This window comes from Propithecus coquereli, unplaced genomic scaffold (genome assembly GCF_000956105.1).
Source record: "Propithecus coquereli isolate 6110/MARCELLA unplaced genomic scaffold, Pcoq_1.0 Scaffold58, whole genome shotgun sequence".
NCBI lineage: Eukaryota > Metazoa > Chordata > Mammalia > Primates > Indriidae > Propithecus > Propithecus coquereli.
Genome location: NW_012151729.1, coordinates 6,357,723 through 6,380,731, shown reverse-complemented (window position 1 = coordinate 6,380,731; position 23,009 = coordinate 6,357,723). Strand labels below are relative to the sequence as shown.

Below are 23,009 nucleotides of genomic sequence, written 5' to 3'. Positions count from 1 at the left end.
GTTTCCAGAACCCATGTTCTAAACCAGGGCTTGGCAAACTAGGGACTATGTGCCAAATCCTGCCCCTGCCCATTTTTGTAAAATTTATTTTAAAAAAATACATTTATTTTATTGGAACGGAAACACACTCATTTACGTATATATTATCAATAGATGCTTTCACACTATGGTGAGAGAGTTGGGTAGTTACAACAGAGACTGTATGGCCTGAAAAGCTTAAAATATTTACTATTGTGCTCTTGATGGGAAGGATTCACTGGCCCCTGTGCTAAGCCACTATGCTATTTAATGTATTGGATTCTACCATTTTTAGGCTTCATATGGTGGCAAGATGGCTGCAGCTGCTCTAGTACCTAGTCTTTTTTTGTTCATATTCATCAAGAAAGAGCAAATCAGATTCCCTGATTGCTGAAATGAAGCCCTAGATTGAGTCTTGCTTGCCCAGATTGGCCTGATTTAGGCCTTCTCTGAAGTTCCCAGGTCACCTCCTCCATCCGTGGAGCTAGGAGTGAGGTCAGCTTCATTCAAGGTACATGGCTTGAGGTCGGGAAGGAGCAGTCCACCCTAAGAAAACTTCTAGAGAGTTTACTGTAAGAAAGAGGGCGGAACTCTGGTAGTGGAAACAAATGTTGGCTGTATTAATAATGTCCTGTTTAGTGCATTTTCCCATTTAATGTGGTGAATGGAAATATTTGATGTAAATAGAAATATTGGATGGAAATATTTCAGTAACGTGCCCAGATGGATAATACGAGAAAGCTATGTCTCCATCCCGACCTCTCACAAGAAGCTGGGTGCAATTGTTTCTGGGGACTGTCAAGTAAAAGATCATTGAAAGTGGGAGAATGAGGAAGAACTCTGAAAGGAAAGAAGGTGAACCTACACCCAACTCCTAGCTTGACCACTGGTTCTCTTTCGGCTACAACCTTCATAACTTTCCTTTATCCTGTTATGTATGTGTTTCCTGCTTCATTGTGTTGTCCAGCTGCAAATATAGAACTAATTTAATATTTCCTTGATGACTCACAGTCACCATTATTAACATACCATCCTGGGTTGTGATGCAGTGATGCCCTCCAGGGCTCTCGATGTGCATTTGGGGCTGTTTTCCCTGACACCCTAACTCAGAGTCCTTCTGTCAGACTCTAAAAAAATTTTTTTAGGTATAAGATATAATACAAGTATCGCAATTACATAGAACAAATATAGAGTTTAATGAATTACTATAAAGGAAAACCCCTCTAACATGATAAATTGGTGTATGTCAGCCTCTCGGAAGCCCTCTGAATGCTTCCTCCTGGTCATATTCCCTTCTTTCCCCTCCAGACAGCCACTGTCCTTAACTCTACAGTAACCATTTCTTTGCTTTTCTTTATAGTTTTATCACCTAAGTATGCATCTCTAAACACTATAGTTTTAGAAGTTTATGTAATTGTAATCATAATGCATATATTCCTTTGTCTGGTTTCTTTTTTTTAACCTCATATTTGTAAGATCCATCAGGTTGCTGTCAAGTTGTAGTTCATTCATTTTCATTGATAGTATTCCATATTGTGGGAAGAACATGTTTTGTTATACTATTCATGGTCATCTGTGTTATTTTCTGATTTTAGCATTTATGAATAGTATTGCTGTGTATTTGTCTTCTGGTGTACACGTACATGAATTTGTTGGATATGTACTTAGCACTGGGTTATAGGGTATAACCCTATTATATGTACTGCCATATTTTATATTATATATATTTATGTATTTATTACTGGGTCATAGTGTATGAGTGTCTCTGCTATTAGCAGATAATGACATACAATTTTCCAAAATGGCGGATTTATCATCTCGCCAGCAGTATATGAAAGTTCTAGTGGTAGCATATTTTGCTAACTTTTGTCAGTGTCCTAATCTCATTCATTTTGTGGCTATATAGCACTATTTGCATTTTCCCCATTACTAAGTAGACACATTTCTTATGATCATTGCCTTCTTCAGTATATTCTTTTGTGATACCTTCAAATCCCGTACTTACTTTTCTAGTGGGTTTCTGGTTTTTTTTCTTTAAATATAATTTGTAGGAACTATTTATTTTTCAAAGGGGGAGCTCTATTCCCTTAGCTCCATTGCTGATGGTTATTGCACCTCTGACGCTCCTTAGCGCAGTACTCCCTGGAGTCCTCTCCTCAACTGACATACCCTCGCTCTGCATTCTCCCTGCCTCATCCCCTCCTCAACGGCCACTACACACTGATGACTGACTCTCTGTCACATCCAGTGACATCTCAGAGGTAGATCTTTGTATCTCAATGCTGGCTGGAGATCTCTCTCCTCAAATAGGACACGTTCCAAATTAGGCTCCTTGTCCTCTTTTCCTCCCCCTTGAAACCTACTCCTGTTTCCTTCTTTTCCATCTCTGTTTGTACCTTTGCTTATCATCTTAGCTGTCAACCTAGGAATCTTTACTGGCTTCTCTTTCTTTCTTAGCTCTCATCAAATCACTCTGTAAGTTATATTGATTTTACCTCTTCGGTATTTTCCCTATCCCTAGGTCAGGCCCTTATTGCCTCTCTCCGGGACCACTTCAACAGCTGCCTGAGTAGGCTCCCTGCCTTCAGTCTTGTCCACTTCACATGCATCATTTACAGAGTTGCCAGAGTGATCTTCAAAAATGTGATTCCAAGGATGTCAATTCGCCCCTTAAAATCTTCCAGCAGCACTCCACAGTCTGCTGAGAGAAGTCTAAGCTCCCTAAATGGCCCTCTGCAACCCTGGCCCTGCTCCCTCACCAGCACTCGAGCCAGCCTTAGCCAAGAGTCTTTCCTTTCAGCAAAATCAAACTGCTTCTGCTACTCAGAAAGAGATGGTGCTTCTCAAACATGTGCTGTTGCTCATGTTTGTTCTCACTTGGTTGGCCCCTGTCAACCTTGAGGATTTAAATCACTTTCATCTCCTCCAGGAGACTGGGTGTTCCAACTCTATATACCTGCAATGGTCTATGCATCTCTCTGCTATTGCATTTACCATGTTGCATTTAAATTATCTGTTTGGAATGACATTTCCTACTAGACTGCATTCCTTAAGGACAGGGGCTGGGCCTTGTTTGTCTCTGTAGCTTACTCTGTGACACATACATGATCAGGTACGGAATAATTGGTGAAGTGATCTATAGGAAGGCAAAATAATTGATAGCCTTTAATCTTGTGGGTAAATGAGATTTAATGTGGTGGATAAATGCAGAGGGCCCACCTGTGAGAACCTGTGCCAATGTGGATGTCAGTGAGTCTTGGCACGAGACATTTCCCCCAGTGCCACTTGCAGAACCGTCTTTGAATGGAACCCCAGGCAGAAATGCTGAATGCTACAGGGTAGGAATTAAAACTTCTCATCAAGGACTTCATCCTAGGTTTGAGATGACCTATTGCTTTTAGGCACATGGAAAAACAAGCAACAACAATAACAGTAACAATGAAATAAAAATGACTTAGAGGTTCAAAAGATGTGCTTTCTATTACCGGCCTTGGAGTAACACTCCATGTAACCTTGGGAAGTTGCTACCATCTTTCTGGTCGTGCAAGTGCCTGGGTAAGTTGAAATATCTCCAAAAGCAATAATGTTCAATTACTGCTCACCACCTGGACAGTTGTAGAATAACGAGCAGGTAAAAAAGGAAGTCATTACAGTCTTATGTGGAGTCATATAACCTTATTATCGACCAAGCCAGTGGAGCTTTAATTTGTAAACGGATCCCCAGTCCCGACGTAAAATACAATAAAAAAATTTACAACCTTTGTTTCCAGGTTGTCTCCTTAAACAGCTGGGAAGCATCCTCCATCCTACAGGAAGGATAATGAATTCAGAGATGATTCTCTGAGAAAGCAGAATTTATTAGTAGGGCATTGAGGCTTTGCGTGTGTGCGACATCATGTTAAGAAGAATTTGACTAATGCTAGAGAAAGGAAAAGCTATAATCCCTGTTCTCGCAAGAGTCTCCCCAAAGTCTCTCTCGGGACGCAGTGGGACTCGTCCGAGACTGGTGCAGTCAGTTAATTATCCCCGTGCTGGTCCAAGCAAAGAGCTGCTTTGAGCCACGTTCTGTCCTTTGAAAAAAATCGGCTTTTTGAACTGAACTTCCTTGTTGCATGATAGAGACTTTCTTGGTTTCTGTGCCATCTGTCCCATCTTCGATGAATATGCTCATTCTTGAGTTTCAGCTGATCCTTTCATCAAGAAACATCGCAAATATACCTAGTTAACCTTTCTGCCTTTTCAAAAAGGATATGAAAAATAGGAGCTATGTCCCTCTTCTTGTCAGAGAGGAAATGAGGGGTTGAAAAATGGAGCTTGCCGTGAAATAAATACACCATTGAATTAAGAAAACAACCCTGGCCTCCCACCCCCCGCCTTCTTCCTGCTAGAGTCCTCTCCCTGGCTGAAGAACCATCCCACGGCGTATTCGATATCAGCTCCGTGTGGTAGTCAGTATGTAATAGGACCAGCTCTACTTTCCTTCACTGAGAAATAAATTGTGTTTAACATGCCTCTGTAATTGTTTGCTGTTGGTCTCTTTGACAGATTCAGGCTGACTGTTCATATGCCACCTGCATTTGCAGTTGGGAACCAATGGCCTAGATGAAATATGACTTTCAATTATGCTGCCATCAGAGAAGCTGACATAAGAAAGCCACACTGGGGGAAGTCAAGTTCCTTTTTATTGGAGTGACTTAGGCATACAGAACAAAATCCAGCATTCCCTCCGCACACAGCCCCGCTGACCCATTCATCTATTCCCCTCCAATTTATTGTCGTACTTCTCAGCCACCCACAGAGCTTCCCCTCCTGTATTGTGGACACCCAGGCAAATGAAAACGCCAATCTTCTCCCATCCCTGTCTTGTCGTATTAGGCGTGTGCTCAGCTCTGAGAGATTTCTTTGGGGAACTGGCTTGCCTTCTCCTAAGAACATCCAGGGGAAGGTTTGTCTCACCTCTTGTTTCCAAGTGGGAGGGTTGAGAATAATAGCTCTTGTCACTTCCCTTTGCCTTGTTATGGGGAATATTTAGTGCTGCAGCCGAGATGTGGGGGTAATATCTTGGATGTGATAATGTTGCTCCCCGCATCAGCGCACATGGTATTGATTGTAAGCTGTCAGCCTTTCTGCATGCTTTGCGGGGTCCCAGAAGGCTAACTACTCTGGGAGGGTAATGCATCAGGCAGGGACACGTGTGCTCTATTAACTAACGCTGCAATCTGAGCTCGGTGGCTTGCTCTTAACCCATCTTGGCTAACTGGCTCTCAGTGTTTGTTTTTTTTTTTTAATTCCCTGACTCTTCTGAGCAGTCCTGTGATGCTGTTCTTCTCTGGCTTCTCCTGAACTCAAAGTCCCCATAGCACACTGCTCATCTTGGAAGCTTCCCATGGGCGAGGGCTATGTATGACTTCCTCATTTAATTGTTCGTTCATTCAACAAATATCTTTTGAGTACCTACTAAGAGCCAGGCACTGCTTTATGTTCTGGGGATACAGGAGTGGACTAAACAGTGCCTCGGTCCTTATGAAACTAAGGGAGGTCGAGGCAGGCATTTCTGAAGAGATGACATGTAAGCTGAGTTTATCAACGTACCCTCTGTGGCTGGACTATAAATATTCGCCAAGATATGGAAACCATAGTTCCTCAGTTGAGTGGCTTATAGCTATTGGAGAAGCCCCTGATGTGTGAACCTAAGTCCATGCATTATTATTTTCTGAATCATGCATTAGTGTCCCTCTATCTACCATATCCTCTTACTTCTTTTGGTCTGCCTTCCTGCTTTGGGCTAGTCAGTGATTCTGGAATGTAGCCAATTCCTTAAATGCACCACCTGCTGTTCTGCTTTCACGTGTCCTATCCCAATACCTGGGATGCTCTTGTCCTTTCTCTTTCCCTGGATGAGTCACTCCCTACTGATCTTTCAGGTTTTAGCTTAAGAATCAGCTCCTCTGGGGGCTTCCCGTCTGGATGAAATGGTGCTCTGTGCGCTCCCGGCACCCTGACGTGCCCACCATAGAGCACGTCATGCCGTGTACGGCACCGGCAGAGCCATCGCAATGTACACGTGCATTGAGTACATTCTCAACGCCAGGCACCCTTCTAAGAGTTTTGCGTGTATTAAATCATTCAGTCTTCACAGTGATTTTTGTGAGCCAGGTGTCATTCTTATCCTTATTTTGTCAATAAGGGAATTGAGATGCAGAGAAGTTAAGTCACTTGTCTAGAGTTGCTGGGCTTTTAAGTGGGGTGGGTAGGTGGGCTCAGAGCCCTGGGCCACTAGTGCCTATGAGTTTGGCTGTACCCCCCACTACGCTGTAAGCTGTATGAAGACGGGGCTGTTGTTGCTGCTTCCACAGACCCTCCTGGCAGAGGGTTTGGCAGGCAGTACATGATTGATCATTAAACATTTAGTAAATGAATGAAATTCACCCAACTAAGTGGCTGGTTAGAATGCCAAAATGGTACTTTTCTTTTTGCCAATGAAGCAGCCTCCCTCCCTCACTTCTACTCCAGCCTCCCTGGGGTCCACCTTGACCCCCACAAGAAGTTCTTGTTCTGGTTGTAAGGGAGCACATCACTACCCAGCCAGAGCAAGAATGCCAGCACTGTGGCTGGTCCCTGTGGTCTCTGAGTTTCTGCATAAGGATGAATTCTGGAGATACGGCCTTTCCACTCCCACATAAGGAAATGCACCAGCAAAAATGACTGGGATGGCAACTGAGAGTGCTGAGATGGGTGAACAGGGAGGGTTTGGGGGGCACTGTCCACCCAAGAGAACCAAGGTTGACTTTTCGGGGACTGGGGAGCAGGGGTGGGGCAGCTGGGAGCGGACTGGGACCTGGCTTGGCAGTCGCTGAGCCCCTGCTTCTGGCCCAACAGTGATCATTGTTCTGATCGCGGCCGAGACAGGGATCGGCAGAGATGGTGGATCACGTCGGTTCTGCCACCAGCAGTTTAAGCAACGGGCCATAAAATATCTAAATTGGGAGGTGATTAATCAGTCATAATAAGGTCAGGGTCGGGAGTTGGAGACCTCTGTGAACCAATTGACTTCACTCTCTGCTTTGGTGACAGACCAAATTTGTGTTCCTAGTCAGCTGTCAGGCACTGTTTGGTCACGGGGAGATGCTGGGTTGAGCACCCTCGCTACTGAAGCAGACAAGCCAGTGTATCTCTGCATTGCCAGTCGCTGATGGAAGTACAGGATCGGGAACAGGACTGATCTAGATGAAGCTGCTGGCTGTGTCACTTAACCCTTTTGAGTCTGTTTCTCAGCTATATAAACGGAATCATGCCTCTACCCGTCAGGTGATTGCAATGATTTAAACAGTGCCTAGCCCAATGCCTGTCACATAACTGTCCGGGAAATACTGGTTTCCTTTTATTCTTTCTATCTACTTTACATTTAAAAGCAGGAGTAGTGCTTGGATATGTGGGCTTAATAAATATTTGTTACTGGATGAACAAAAGAAAGAAGGGGTAGGCTAGTTCTGGCAAATTCGAAATGTGTTTCCAATAGGGGGAGAGAAACATTGGCTTCCCTTCCATGCCATACCCGTTTTGCTTCCGTTTCTCGCAGGTGGCGTTCTGTCTATTGGAAATGCTGTCTCTTGCTTTGTCTGTTGAGTGAACCGCTAAAAACTTACCTACTGGGTACAATGAATGCTGTCCTGTGGCGGGCACACTGAAGCCCTGACTTCAGCATTATAGAGTGTATCCATGTAACCTCTTAATATTTTGAAATAAGAAAAAAAGAAATAGGAAAAAAACCCTCTGTTTAGATGTCACTTATTCTGAGAAACATTTTCTTATCATTCATTGATTAGTCTTTTCCTCCTCTGCACTATTTCTGCACCTTGTACTTACCTCATTGTGTTATAAATATATTGACAACATACACGTCATTCCTGTGTGACTGTCATCTCTTGGTGGGCAGTACCTTAGACATCTCAGTAACTCCAACCCCTTGCCTAGCACCCGGCTGCCTGACATATCCTAGGTAACCAACGAATGAATGTTCAATTCATTGAACTTATGGGTCATTACTGGGATGTGTTTTCTAATCAGTGACTTCCATCTACACACACACACACACACACACACACACACACACACACACACACACAAATGTGAGATAGGGCTAGTAGATAAGAACTTTGACCAAACTGCCTGGCTCTGTCACTTATAAGCTGTGTAGACTGACTCAAATCACCCCCTCTGTTTCCTTAAAAGTAAAATGGGAACAATAACAGTATCTGCATCTATTAATAGAGTTTTGGGTTAATAAATAAACATGCGAAATTTGCAGAACAAATCCTGGCCAAAATTGCTCTATAAATGTTAGCTATTATTGTGTGTTTGATCCAGTATTTTCACAGCTCTGGCTTTAGAGTCAGATGCTGTGAGTTCGAGTCCAGGTTCCTTCTCTTTCTGGCCATGTGTCCTTGGGTAGATGGACAACTAGTGTCTATTTCCTCATTTGTTGTCATGGGCTGAAGCGGGGAGACAGGTGAGATGTATGGAAAGCACTAGGATGCCATCGGTCAGTGTTGCTGTTACTATTTTAAGGTGCTTTAAAGTTATCAAAGCAGATATATGTAAATGCATTTCTTGTCTTCCTCACCATGATTCTGTGAGCTGGGACAGATGGATTTCTGACCATTTTACAGACAATGAGACTGACACAGCCCCCGAGCGGCTAGCCCAAGTTTCGCAGTCACTTAGCAGTGGAGCTAGGAACAGGATCCGTGTTTCCTGTCTCCTACACCCACGCTCTTCCCATTGGCCAGGTGAGCTGCTGCCACGGAAAGCAGTCCTTGAGTGTTGACTTTGAAGTACACGGGGAAGAGGCGGGTTCAGGCATGATGGATGCACAAGAAATCAGGTTGCAGTGTGACTGTTTCCCAGGGGTGTGTCAGGGCATTTCTCCTATCCAAGTACTAACCAGGCGTGACCCTGCTTAGCTTCTGAGATCAGATGCAGTCAGGCATGTTGAGGGTGGTGCAGCTGTAGACTGTGTCAGGGGGTTTCTGTCTTTGGGGGTATTGTTTAAAGCACACCAGCTTCATCTACACGTCCATAATGGAAGAGGACAGATTAGGAAGGGTTCCCTCGTTCAGGCTGTGGACTACAGTGTCACCCCCAAATCTTGGTTATTAGGCTGAGCAAGACTTTCTTGAGCCCTGTAGGCAGACAGTGGAAGGACTGAAAAAAGAATGGGGCTGAGGTGGTGGTGGGAGGGAAGCTTTAGGCAGTTTCTCTGCAGTCTGGAAGGGAGATCGTGGTCTCCCAAGTCCTCAGTGATTGGGCGTATGAGGGTCTACCTTTTATTGTAATGCCCTGATGTTCAAAAGAAATTAACCGGAGACAGCTGAATCATTTCATCAGGCCGCTGAGCTAAAAGAATTTTAGCTTTATCTTGTTCCACCTGCAGTTCTGCCTCACACAGGCTGGTTGCCCAGTACACCTTGGTATGTTGAATTAATTACAAGACCAATAGGGGATTTAAAGATGCATTTTTTTCCCAATAGAAGAGTGAAGGAAGGAGCCAAACTTTAAGAATTTCGGGCCAGGTGCGGTGGCTCATGCCTGTAATCCTAGCTCTCTGGGAGGCCGAGGCGGGCGGATTGTTTGAGTTCAGGAGTTCGAAACCAGCCTGAGCAAGAGCGAGACCCCGTCTCTACTAAAAATAGAAAGAAATTAATTGGACAACTAAAAATACATAGAAAAAATTAGCCGGGCATGGTGGTGCATGCCTATAGTCCCAGCTACGCGGGAGGCTGAGGCAGAAGGATTGCTTGAGCCCAGGAGTTCGAGGTTGCTGTGAGCTAGGCTGACGCCACGGCACTCTAGCCCGGGCAACACAGTGAGACTCTGTCTCAAAAAAAAAAAAAAAAAAAAATTTCAGAAGCAACTTGATTCCTACTGCCCACCTACCCGTGTATGTTCTACTACTTGATGCTGGCTCCTGTCTTCCTTCTTCATTTCTTCTAACTCATCTTCCTCCTCCTGATAAAAAAGCATGGATATCTACCAAAATTCAGCTTTCTGAATTGCTTGTTTCTAAATGTCAGGAGTAGCTGAGAATGACTTTAATAAAAGCCTAGGAAGGCGTGACTCCTATTTTCCTTCATTTAACTGACATCCTCTAGTTGTAACCTGACGGCTCTTATCACGCAGCAGGCCTTACCGTATAAAGTAGCGCAGGGTCCTAAGAATCGAACACACTGTTGCAAGCTGGAGCAATCAGCTTTCAAGTGGCTTTTGGTGTCACCTGGAAAAGAGACTGCTGTGTGCCACTAAGGGATATAACCAGTACTGGGGCTGAAGGAGATCCCAGAAATGAAATGCCTAGTTCAGCACATGGTAAAGAGCAGGTGATGCTGAAATGTGGGGGTAGGTATTGCTCCCCAATGCCAATCTTGGGGGCCTTCCCTTCCTGCTCCTGTCTAGAAGTCTTGGATGTTTGCTCTGATGCATCCTTCGTATGGGAGGGAGGAGAGGATGGCTGCCCTCTGCTCCTACCTCTCTGGCAAAGCCCCCTCCCTCCATCCCTCATATCCCAGGTTGTGCCTCTATGTACTGTGGGTGTCGGATGAGTGCAGGGGCTTTTATTTGGAGTCCACAGATAGACTGAAGGGGCCTGTGAGCCCCTTCCACCATGATCAGAATTGCTCACGTGTGTGTTCTGGGCAGCACCATTGACTCCAGTATGTGAAGAGCTGTCAAGCCTCTCTGATGCCTCCAAAGACATAAATGTTCCTGTATTAGTTACTCAGGGTCCCACAGTTTGATAAACATGCTCCTGGTGATTCACAGAATGATTTTAGGTGGTGCGTGGGTACATGTTATACTAATAGCTATGTGATTAATGTTAGAAGAAAACAATGGGCACATCAGAACTGAAATTTTATGACTATTATTTCTTTGGAAGAAGCCAAGTCTTTTTTTTTTTTAAGATGACAAATTTTAAATGAGTAATAGTACAGGGTGGGTTGATGCTTAAGTTTGGGAAAAGGCCATAGAGGAAGTTGATGGTGAATGCAGGGCCGTAACCCAGTGTCCTTCTACCAGATCACAATTCTGCATGGTTTGGAGAAGTTTCTGACTCTCTCAGGTCTCCTCCAAGAACACGGTCCCAGTTAGGCCAGAAATCCTGCCCAGAGAGAGCCCCCCGGGCCACTTTACTTGAGGTGCCCGAGGACAGGCTTTCCTTGCAGGGAAAATGAAAAGCACTGAGAAAGTCCCACCATCATCCCTCTGCTCCATCGATTTCGAGAAGTACTTTTTCAAATTTTAATGTTTGTGGAATCGGGCTGCATCTTACAAAATTGTTTTTACTTAAGGTGATGGTTATTTTCTTGTCAAAAAGCTGTTACTAAATGGATAGTAGCTCAGAATTGAGAGGATTACTTCACTATTTTTCTCTCTTTTGAAGTAAATTACACTTGCAAGTTGGGACTTCAAATAAATCCAAAAACTGAAAGAAAATTTCTCTTTCAATGAAAAAGTCTCATCTCAAGCCGTTTCCCCTTCACTAAATGGATGTTAGGAAAAATGAGTCATCCAGACAGACACAGAGACATTAACCCAGACCTGGCTTTCTGGGCACCACCTACCTACTCTCTAAATTTATAAATCCTTTGCATGCATGGTGTGCCATGGGAAACCTTCTGGAGGTGGCTCTCCACACATCGTAAGTCTGAATCCTCAACTGGGGAAAAGGATGAACCAGCCTCCACAGTTTCCAGTGAACTTCATTCACTCTGATGCCCCAGTTTGATTCTCCCATAGTTCAGTTTTGTAGGAAGAGAGCCCTCTGGTCTATTTTTCCAGATGGGGTGAGTTTGGGGTGGGGTAGAAGTGCTCGATTAGACTTTATAAATCAGCATTTTTATCGGCCATTTTTGTTCTCGGTATAATGGCGACTGATGAATTGTTAAGTTTGGTTACCAAAACCAGGAGGAGGGGAGGGAGTTACTCAGGAGATACCCCCAGATAGAACAGACCAGGCTTTCTCAGGGAGCCAGGGGTGGTGCCACGACTTCCAACTCACTGCTTCATGTAGAACTTGGCCGGATAATGACTTGGCCTTTAGAAGTCAATAGAATAAATAAGCTGGAAAAGGTTGAAGAGAAAAAGCCAATGGACATGTAAGTAGAAGAATCTATGGAGCCATTTAAAAGGGGCAAGAAGCAAGAGTAACAGAGCTGCAGATGGCATCTGGCCCTGCATGGCCTTGCCAAGCTACCTCTGAGCAGTGCTGTGTAGAAAGTGTTCTCTTTAAGTCCTCCGAAGCATTCATGACACTGCCTAGCCAAATTCTCAGGCTGTTTCTATGGAGCTGACAAAAGGAGAGTCTGGCAGGGTCGATGTGCCCTTCCCTTGTCACTCTGCCTCCTCTGCTCAGCTTCGTGAAATAAATCTTTGGTTTAAATGAAATTGGCGAAAAGAAAAAGGAAGATACTAACTAGTTCTGCTTTTTCACAAAACAAGAAGAATTTCTCTAAGAGTGAATGGTGTTTATTTTTTGTTGTTTTTTTTTTCAATCAAATGGAATTGCTTAATTAAAAAAAAAACTTATTTCTTTTCTCCTTAAATACTACAGACAACCTCATTTTATCGCAGCAGACACCTAGGAACAAAACACTGGACCCACCAGAGAAAACTGGGTAATAAAAGCATCAGAAATTCAAGTCACCTATGGAAGTATTACTGTTAGCTGGCAGCTCTCAATTCTAAACAGAAGTGTCCCCACCCTATTGGATTTGACAAAAGTTTCTTAGAACTGGGGAGTTGGGAAAGTTGGACTCCTTTTAATTCTATTCCAATTGTTTTCTGCATAGGGAAATTAAATGAAGACCCAAAGAAACATTTAAAAACTTGTTTGACTAGTATTCAGTATGTGAGATTATTAAGTAACAACTTGTCCACCTAGTTAACCTTGTCCTGGAATATATATAGGTTATTTGTAGCCGCCACTGCTATAATATTTTCTGAAGGGTGCCAAGCTGTATGCAAGATCTTTTTGCTAAAGTCCAGGCTGTCGACACTGATCTCGTCTTTTCTCCGCTTGCCCCCCACGCACACTTTTCGGGGTTTGAGGATAGCCCGGGGTTTGCTGTTTTCCCTCGAGGCCTCCAGGGTCACATCACGCTTGGTGTTTCGGTCAAACATCCTGAAGAAGTTATTGTAGGAGCCCGTCATGATGACACTGCCAGGGAGAGAGGAAAGAGAGAGTGTTTTGGAGGAAGGCAGTAACATACCCCAACTGTGTCTTTCTGGAGCAAATGACACCACAAGCTTTGTTAAAAATAATAAGCAAAAAACTAAAACAGGCTCTTCCGTGCGATTGTTGACTTCCTCCTGAATTACTAAGAGCAACAAGCTCTTTGGCTGGGCTTGGAAGTGAAAGCTGATGATAACTCTCCTTGTTGCTTGCTTTTGGTTCTTTGGCTCAGTGAGTGAGTCCAGTGGTATTCATGATCCCAGCCTTCCCTCCCTCCCATCAGGATTGTGACTAGAATTAGGTTGTGAAAGTAGGAACACGTTTGAAAACAGTCGTAAGTAGTTAAAGCATGGCTGCCTGGGGAGCTCGAAGGCTTCATGGCATCAGGGTGGCAGGAGATGCAGTGCACTGACGCGTGGCGTGTCCTCTCCCCTTCTGAGAACCAGCTCTGAATTCAGCCTTTTCAGAAAACTTATCTACAAAATGGATGTCATCATGGTCTTACTTAGGAAGAGAGTAAGCGAATTCAAATTTTAAAAGGATTCGGGATGGTGAAATAAAAAGATTTGGTAGTAAATAGACAGGTGATTTCTACATTTTTATAGGACTTATCCATTCTCAGGGGTCTCTTCAATTGATTAGGAGAGTAGTGAATGCCTAATGCTGTCTAGAAGAAAGGTACTGAATCTTTAATGGGGACATTTCAGACATGGTGACAGGCTGAGGGGGAGAGAGAGCCCTTGAGTGAGGTGGATCTCCAAGTGCTGAGGGATTACCTTCACAATCTCATTTCGACTTCTCTTATCCCATAAAAGGGATTTGCAGAGGGGAAGTAAGTGATTTGCACAGTGTCACATTGCTAGTAAGTGGCAAAGCCTGGCCTCGAGCCTCATGTGCCTGACTCCCGGGCAAAATCATTTAGCCACAAGGCATCGATGTTCACTTCCCCCATCCTGACCCCACTGATTTTTAAACAAATTAGAGAAAGTCTTTTGTTTTTGGTTTAGATAAGGTTGAAATTTTTTTCCAAAAAAAAAGGTTCCCCGCTGTGATGTTATGGAAAGAATGTTAATCTTAGGATTCAAACTCAAAACTTCCGTCTCTACTACTTACTACTTTGAGGTTGGGCAGGTTACTTTCCCTCATTAAGCCTCAGTTTCCTCAGCTGTAAAACGAGGATGATGAAAACAACCTTGTTGGACTGTGGTTGGGATTAAATAAAATAATGTGTGTGAAGGTGCCTGGTACATAATAGCATAGTAGGTGCCTAAGTAGAGCTTTTGAATTCAGACTAAGATAGAGGGGAAACTGGAGTAATATGTAAATGATAATGATAATATCTACTACTCATAAACAATAAATTATGTCTATACATAAAGAATATAATGATAGGGCTGACTACTTCTTCCCTTGGGGAATTTTATTCCTATGTCACAGTTGATTTGCTGTCTGTCCGATACCAACTAGACAGTGGGACCTGGGTCCTCTGCCACATGGTAACTCCTTCCAGGCCTGCTAAGGTGGCAAAGAAAGCCAAAAAATAGAGAGGGGCAGTTCGTGCTCACTAAAAGCTCGACTCTGAGTGTCCCGCCATAACAGAGTGTCCATGCTTCCAAACACCATTATTGGTGCCACCTTCATCAAGGAACAAAACCAGCCCCTGGTAGCCTGCATTTAGTTCTCATGGAAGTCGGAGAATCATTCATCTGTATTTGTCAAACTAAAAGTGAACTATTGGGAGGTAATATGAAGTATTGTTGAAATCAAAGGCCTTAAAATAGTAATAAATCACTTCGAGGGGATGTGATAAATGAGGTTGGCTTCCATTTCGGTTATTGACTTGCCGGGGCTTTTGGCCAGGTCTACACTAGCAGCTTCAAGGGAAAACTTCTGACCTGGAAAGCCCACTTTGCAGTAATGTGAACTGTTCAGGCTGGAATTTGCTGGTAGATTATTATTGATCTTCGTTTAGGCATGCTGACCTAGTGCTGGGGATGTCTGTGTGTAAAAGGTAAGACTTTCTTATTGACATCCAATTGTCACCTGTGCCAGTCCTGAAACAGGATGCAAGGCTCTCACCACATCCTTCCCTTATTCCCACACCTGACCTCAAGGGTCATTAGCAACACATACAATGCATCCTGGCCAGGCCTTGGGGCCCGATTTTGATCTCCCTTTGGCTGTACTCCACTTAGGATAAATTGCCCAGAGTCTCCTCAAGGCAAGTGTCCTCCTTTGGAAGGTTCCTCAGCCACAGAGCCTTTCTTACCTGTCTGACCCATTCCACACGCACTCGAATTTATCAAAAATGCAGTCATTTTCATAGAGCGAGCACAACTTGCTGCGGAGGTAGTCATGAACCTGGGGAGGAAGCACATTGAGAAGGTCAGATATTATTTTAAACAGTAATTTTTTCTGCAAACACCTCCTCTTGGGCTGTAAGCTGTTAATTCTTCTGTGTATCCATGTCTCGAATCAGATGTGTATCTGAGTCCAGGTTTGGCCCTTTCTAGATGCGGGACATTAGGATGGGCGGTGTGGATTAAACAAACTTGCTTGTATAGACAGTGACATACAGTAGGGCCCAATGAATGGTAGGTTCCCATTTTCTAAGTGGGTTTGCTCATAGGCATCAGAGGACAATGTCTAATCTTCTATTCAACAAATGTTTATTGAATGCCTGCGATGCGCTGAGATAAAGCAGTGAACCAGACACCCTTGTGGTGTTCATCCCAGTGTCAGGGGAGAGACTATATAACCAAGTAAATATATAAGACGTTTAGATGGTGATATAATTAGAGAACAAAAAAGTATGGAAAAAGAGATGGGTAGATCTGGGGGGTAACATTTTACGCAGGTGAGTAGTCAGGCTTCCCCTGATAAGGTAGCACTGGAGCAGAAGCCGATAGGAAATGAATGAGCCACGGTGATATCTGGGCGAAAGGGTTTCCAGGCATAGGAAACAGCAAATGCAAAGGCCCAGAGGCAGAAATTCTGGAGGGAGTGTGGCGGAGGGGTGGCAAGGGAGCAGATGACCAGTTCACATGGCCCTTATTCTGGGTAAGGAGAAGAGACCTCCCAGACACAACCACTGAGGCTACTGTGTTGCAGTAGATTGTAAGGGGCACAAGGACAAAGGCCGGGAGACCGGTTGTAACCTGGGTGAGCGATGAGGGCTTGGACCAGGGCAAGAGCAGCGGTGGGGAGTGGTCAGATCCTCCTCTTGTTTGGAGGGGGAATGGATAGGACTTGGATCAACTCTGAAGTGTGGAAGAGAAAAACAGGAGTCAAAGAAAGATTGCTTCCTGATCTTTCTCCTGGTGAGTGGAAGACTGGAGGTCCATGAGCATCTTTGGGTACAATGATGTGGAGATGTACCTGCAAGTAGAGCAGTTGAGTAGACCCAGGCAGAAAGTGCAGCCCTGGAGTATGTCTCTCCTGTTTCTCTTCCCCAGTGAAAGACGTAGCACTGTTGTCAACTGAGAGTTGGGTGGGGAGGATGGTTGGGAAACTGTAGGATTGCTGGAAGGGACTGGGGCACATTCGAAGTTGTTGGAGATGTATTTCAAATAAGATTGGTTGGGTATTTTTTCTCCAGTGACATTCAGCAACTCAGGCGTAGATACCAAATAGATGGATGAACAAGGTCCAGAGAGTAGTGAACTGGGTTCATTTGTCCCAGGTACCACAGGAAAGTATTTGGGTTCTGCAGTGCACACTCTGAGCCACGCCAGCAATCTGCCTCCCGCTTGCTCTGTCCTCCAGCCTCACCTCACTCAGGGTCTCAGTCCTGGACAGGAGCTGTGATGATGAACTCAAGTGAGGCGAAGAGAGAGGGAGACAGAATTGGGTGGAGGCAGAGGGATGCTACCAAGGGTGCTGTCTGACTTTGTTTAGATTAGGAGTGATGGTTCAATCACCTTCCCCCCAACAACTTGGGCTCCTCCCTTGACCCCCAGAGTTCTCTTGGGTGCTGAGCTCGGAGGTTTAGTAGTGTGCTTAGCACTAGGCAGAGGAATGAGGTCAGATTCAGCCTATGTTCCATTGGATGTTTTGGGCATTATGAAAAGCCGCATTATTTGGACAGTGTGTAAGTTTTTCTAACTGCAAATTAATTTCCCCCACCTTTACTCTCTTGCTCCCAAACAGTTCCAGGCCTTGCCAGGGTAATGGCTTCAGTGCTTTGGTAACAAGGGAATCCATCTATAGCAGGGCTTGGAGCATTGTTAGATGCATATGGGGGACACAAGGGTGAGGCTTGTGTCCTGTCCTAATAAAGGTGTCCCTGCTGTAAATGAAAGCACTGGCCTACTCTAGGGGGCAGAGGGGGAAAGGCTCATCAGCAGGGCAGTGCTTGCTAAGGCCTGGCTCCACCTGCCCTCTTCGATGCGAACCTTTCCTGATCTCTTAAGGTTCACCTTTGGCATTTTGTCTTGTAGAAACACCTCAGGTGAGTAGTGTGTCAAAATGTGCATGCTTTGGAAGCGTGGGCCTGTTAGTGGGAGCCACATTGCTGAGAACTCTGTAAGTAATTCTCAAAATACAGAAGTCAGGAAGGATTTAAGGGAAAACCTAGTCTGAACCACTGTTTCTCCTCCACAGCACCTAAGGATCTGGGGAGCTCCTGCCCACCTCTGAGTGACAGAACATCTACGATGAAGGTCTGTTGCATTTATGTTCTATTGTTGGAAAAAAACTTAGGCAAACTAGATGGACCTTTCTCCACGAAAGGAGAAAATAAGATATATACATGAGAAACTGGTCCCCAACATTTTTGGGACCAGTTTCATGGAAGACAATTTTTCCACGGACAGGAGGTGGGGGATGGTGAGCAATGGGAAGTGGCTGTAAATACAGATGAAGCTTCCCTTGCTCACCTGACACTCACTTCCTGCCATGTGGCCCAGGTCCTAACAAGCCAAGGGCTGGTACTGGTCCGCAGCCCCAGGGGTTGGGAACTGCAGACCTAGGGCATGGAGCAAGAAAAAACTTAAAACTCATATTATTTGATGTTTCGTGTTGCTATTAGCTTGTGTAGGGGCTTCCTGACACTAGCCTGAGTCTCCCAACATGGTGGTTCCCACATTGTTTACTTGCAGAAGGCTGGTGTCATATGGTCCTGCTCATGAGGCTTAGCAAGCATAAACTCTGCTCTTCTATTTCAGGAGTTGACACACTTTTCCTATAAAGGGCCAGATAGTAAATACTTTAGCCTTTGTGGGCCATATGGTCTCTGCCACAACTACTCAACTCTGCCTGTGTAGCATGAAAGCAGCCATAGGTGATCTGTAAATGGTTATGCATGGCTGTGTTTTAATTTACAACAACTAATGGGGGGCTGGATCTGGCCTATGAGTTGCGGTTTGCCAATCCCTGTTCTATTGGAAAACTTGAACGTAGCTAATTATACTTATGTCTACAGACTTTGGTTCATAGAAACATGCTGAGATTTGCTAATGCATGGTGAGAACATTACCTGTCTCCTTGCCCAGGGCAGATATTAGTCATTGATTATTGAATTTTTTTCCCACTGGACCTCACAACCTTTTTCAATGGTGTTCTAGAGACTCAGTTTATTTATGTTTTTTGATATAATATACAAATTTAACTAAATTGCTTTGCAACAGACCACCTGAAGTTAAAATTTTGTGATATTTCATTTCAATACATGTGCTATGACATTTCCTATTTCTTAGTGTTCTACAACGATGACCCCAAGTTTACCAGCAGCTGATTACTTCATGTCAGAGCTAGCTAGCTGTGTTCTAAAGCTTTGTCCTAAAAGCTTTCCCCTAAAATAACAATAGTGACTCTTCTTGCCACCATTTGTCCTAAATCTCCTCTTTCCTAGTCAAGGCTCTCCAGCAGGCCACACCTCTGTAACCACCACCCATGCTACCATTGCCCAAAGGCTGTGAGTGACAGTGTGGGGGCAGGTGATGTGGAGCTGGGCCCTGAAGTCTGGGCATGATACAGGAATACTCTAAATATATGGGGAATGCTCTGGACCATGGGAGAAACTAAACTATCTCAACTACGTATGTGGCCTTGAATTCTAGCTTCCAAACCATCCTCTAGCACCTTCATCAAAGTCTCCAGTATCCTCAACCCTCCTTTCTGAACTTTTCCTCCTCCTCCTTCCTCTGGCTGAAATTTGGATCTCCCCTGAAGACACTGCCTCTCCTGAGGGCACATAATGGTGGCTGGATTTTTGCTCTCACTCCCTGTGGGGTACCAGACAATTGTTCCTCTTTGAAGTCATGCCGTTGAACTAAACTTCTTGCTACCCATCCTTCTTACAGTCATCGAGAGTTCTGAGTCCTCATTTCTTGAAGCAATTTTAGCACCTCCATCTCTCTCCAATCGCTATTCCTGCCATCATTTTTGGTCATTTAAATACTCTAGTCTCTCAGTTACTGCATCTCATAATATTCAATGCATTTTGTCCTTTGCTTTTTTGGTCATATTATGAACCTTGTCATTGCTATAACTGTACCTGTTGAACAAGTCTCCCTGTGTGGCTGTTGCTACTTCCTGTCTTTTATTAGTTTCTTGATTCTACCGATTTCTCAAATCCATTGACTTAACTACTTTCTTCTGTTCATGATTTCCCTTCTTACCTACCATGATCAGCCTTGGCTACACCTCCGGACTCATCTTTCTGCCTTTGTGCTTCATATTCAAGGTATAAACTTTCCGAACACACACATTCCTCTTGACTTCAGGCCTTTGAACATACTGTTGTTTAACTGACTAGTTCATGGCAGTGAAGACTCAACTTGAGGGTCACTTCTTCAAGAAAACCTTTCAACCAGTCCTGAGATGTGCTTCCAAGTACCATCCCTTGCACAAGTGCACACTGAGCTCCTTGGTCATCACCTGGTTCTCCACCAGATGGTAAGCTCCATGAGAGAGGGACCACATTTGGCTCGTTCACCTCTGTGGCATCCCTTTCCAGGTCAAGTGCTTAGTAATTCGTTACAACCCCCCCTCCCTTAGCACAGATGTTCAGCAAACTTGCCTTTCTCTTTCTTTCCATTGCACTCACTTGGCATAAACCCTGTCACTGATTAAATCTAACTTTCTGCTCTTTCCTTAACTGTGCCAAGCACGTGAATGTGGCTGGGAAGAAACACATAATCTCGAATGGATCCCTGAGCAACCCTGCAACATTTCCCTCTCTTAAATGAGTATTTTATACTTTTTCTTCCTTCTCATTCAGCTGATGATCTTGCTTCTTAGAAGCAATAAAAAAACACCTACATGTCCCATTACAAAAGTTACAAACCTACTGCATCTGTGGCTACACGCACACTGCTCTCCTTCTTTTGACAGATGGATGGTCCATGTTCCCATCTAAGGACAATTCTGCAAGGGACTCCATCCCCTCTCACTTCCTTTGAGGGCTTTGCACTTTAAATTGTCTCTCTCTCTCCTGGCTTATTCCTATCAGCAGAAAACATGCTGTAATAACTTCCTTTCACGTGTATCCCATTCCAGCTACCATCCAGAACAAAATTTATTGCACCAGTTGCCAGTCCTTACTATGTTCACATCCTCTCTTCAGTCTCTTGAGCCCACTGCAAGCAGACATTCATGCACACAACTCCACTACTCCTCTTTCATCAGGGCTACCTACAATCTCCACATTACTAAATGCAGTGGCCAATTTTTGTCTTTCATACTGGATTCAGCAACAGCAGCTGGTGACTTCCTCCTCCTTGAGACAGTTTCTTTACTTGGCTTCCTGGACATACCTCTCAGTTTTCCTCATATCTCACTGGCCACTTTTCCCCGACGTCTTTTGCCAAACTCTTTCTATTCTTAACCTCTAAACGCTGGGGTCCCATGGCACGGTATCTGACAGAGACTTTTTTCTAATTATACTCATCGTCTAGAAGATCTCATCCAGTCCAATGGCTTTAAATACCCTCTAAACACTCATGAGTGTCAGATTTCTATCTCTAAGCTATATCTATCCAGACTCACACTGTGCTGTCTACCTGCCACCTCTGTTTGGATATTGTGTTTGGCTCCAAAACCAAACTCTCCATTTCCTCGTCTAAATAAATTGGCAATTCCGCTTTTCTAGTTACTCTGGAAAAAAACCCTGGGGTGATCCTTGGTGCTTCTTTATTGTCCTCTTACATCACATTTGTCCTCAAATCCTATTGTTTTTACCTTGGAAATATATCAAGAGTCTGGCCACCTCTGTTGCTAATACCCTCACGGAGTATTAACTAAAGTAGAATAGTCCCTACTCTGCTTCACTAGGGCTACAGGATCAGCCTTGGCTACACCTCCAGGTTCATCTTTCTGCCTTTGTGCTTCATATTCAAGGTGTAAAGTTTCTGAACACACACATTTCTCTTGACTTCAGGCCTTTGAACCTACTGTTGTTTTAAAAATACACTTTTCCTGACTAGTTGATGGCAATAAAGACTCGAGGGTCACTTCTTCAAGAAAAACTTTCAACCAGTCCTGTGATTTGCTTCCATGACACCGAGTACCATCCCTTGCACAACTGCTCCCTGAGCTCCATGAGAAAAGGACACTTGGCTCGTTCACCTCTACAGCATCCCTTTCCACGTGAAATGCTCAGTCCCTATGGGTTAAATTGAATTCTGGTCTATGCGCACCCTTATGGCATTTCCAGCCTGTGCCATTTTATTGAATATATCATTACGTACTGCCTTTTACGCTTCTGCACTGCAAACTTTTGCAAGCAGAGGCTGACTTAGAAGGTCAGAGGCAGTGCTCAATATATGTATGGGCGGGTGGGGTTCTGTACCTGGTAAGTTTCAATGGGGCGGTTTTCCATGTTGAGGTCCCACACTTTAACAGTCAGATAGTCCCTGGTCATGATATACCTCCCGCTGTGGCTGAACTTCACATCCGAAATCGAAGAGATAATTTCAGAGAAAAACGATCTGTTGCTTGGATCTTCCGGCTCTTCAAAAACTGCAGAACAAAAGCAAAACAAGATGAATTCAGCACATCCTTGTCAACTGACTCTAACATGTTTGGACCAGCTAGGAAGCTAAGAGTCTAAGTAGGGCCGGTGTCTTCAGACTGTAAGTAAGCTGCTAACAGACAACTGGTAGCTCCCTGGTGGCAGAAAAAGCTGTCACTGGTGTCTGTAGTTTATTTCTCATGGAAGGACTGACATGGAACCTGTCTCATCTATACATCTGGCATTGATCTATGTATCTGTTTCTCATTTCCTGTGGTCTTTGGGTGTCACTGTATGTACCAAAACCTGGAGTCATCTTAGGTGCTTAAAACAAATTTTTTTTTTTTTTTACATCTTTGAGATATAATTCACATGCCAGAAAATATATTCACTTAAAGTGTACAGTTCAGTGCTTTTTAGTATAATCACATAATCGTGCAATCTAAATTTAGAACATTTGCATCACCCTGCACCTCCCCCCGCCCCCCCAAAAAACTCCATACCCATTAGCAGTTGCTCCCTATTCCCCTTCTGCTTTCTGGTTCTTATTCTTGAAATTTCACATAGATGAAATCACATAACATGTGATCATTTGTGACTAGCTTCTTCTGCTTTGATTATTTTCAAGGTTCATACATAGTGTAGCATGTATCAATGCTTCTTTTTTTATGGCTGGATAATATTCCATTGGGTGAACACAACACATTTTGTTTAGTCATTCATGAGTTGATGAACATGTGGGTTGTTTCTACTTTTTAGCTGCTATGAAAACTGTTGCTATGACTATGCATGTACACCTTTTTTTTTTTT

The 23,009-nt window shown here is 44.1% G+C and overlaps 1 protein-coding gene across 7 annotated transcripts in view; it reads right to left on the bottom strand.

The window, feature by feature from the left end:
* Positions 1-12,522: 12,522 nt before the first annotated feature.
* The window catches only part of PPP2R2B (protein phosphatase 2, regulatory subunit B, beta), a 480,871-nt gene continuing 470,384 nt past the window's right edge, over positions 12,523-23,009 (bottom strand). For 4 of the 7 annotated variants that reach the window (XM_012658303.1, XM_012658305.1, XM_012658308.1 and 1 more), the window contains 2 exons: positions 15,516-15,607; positions 12,523-13,231 (listed from right to left, as the gene is read on the bottom strand). In XM_012658303.1, the coding sequence (XP_012513757.1) occupies positions 12,952-13,231; positions 15,516-15,607 (372 nt within the window). In that variant the 3' untranslated portion in view covers positions 12,523-12,951. The remainder of the gene's footprint in view (positions 13,232-15,515; positions 15,608-23,009) is intronic. The other 3 variants (XM_012658304.1, XM_012658307.1, XM_012658309.1) reach the window with 2 other exon arrangements.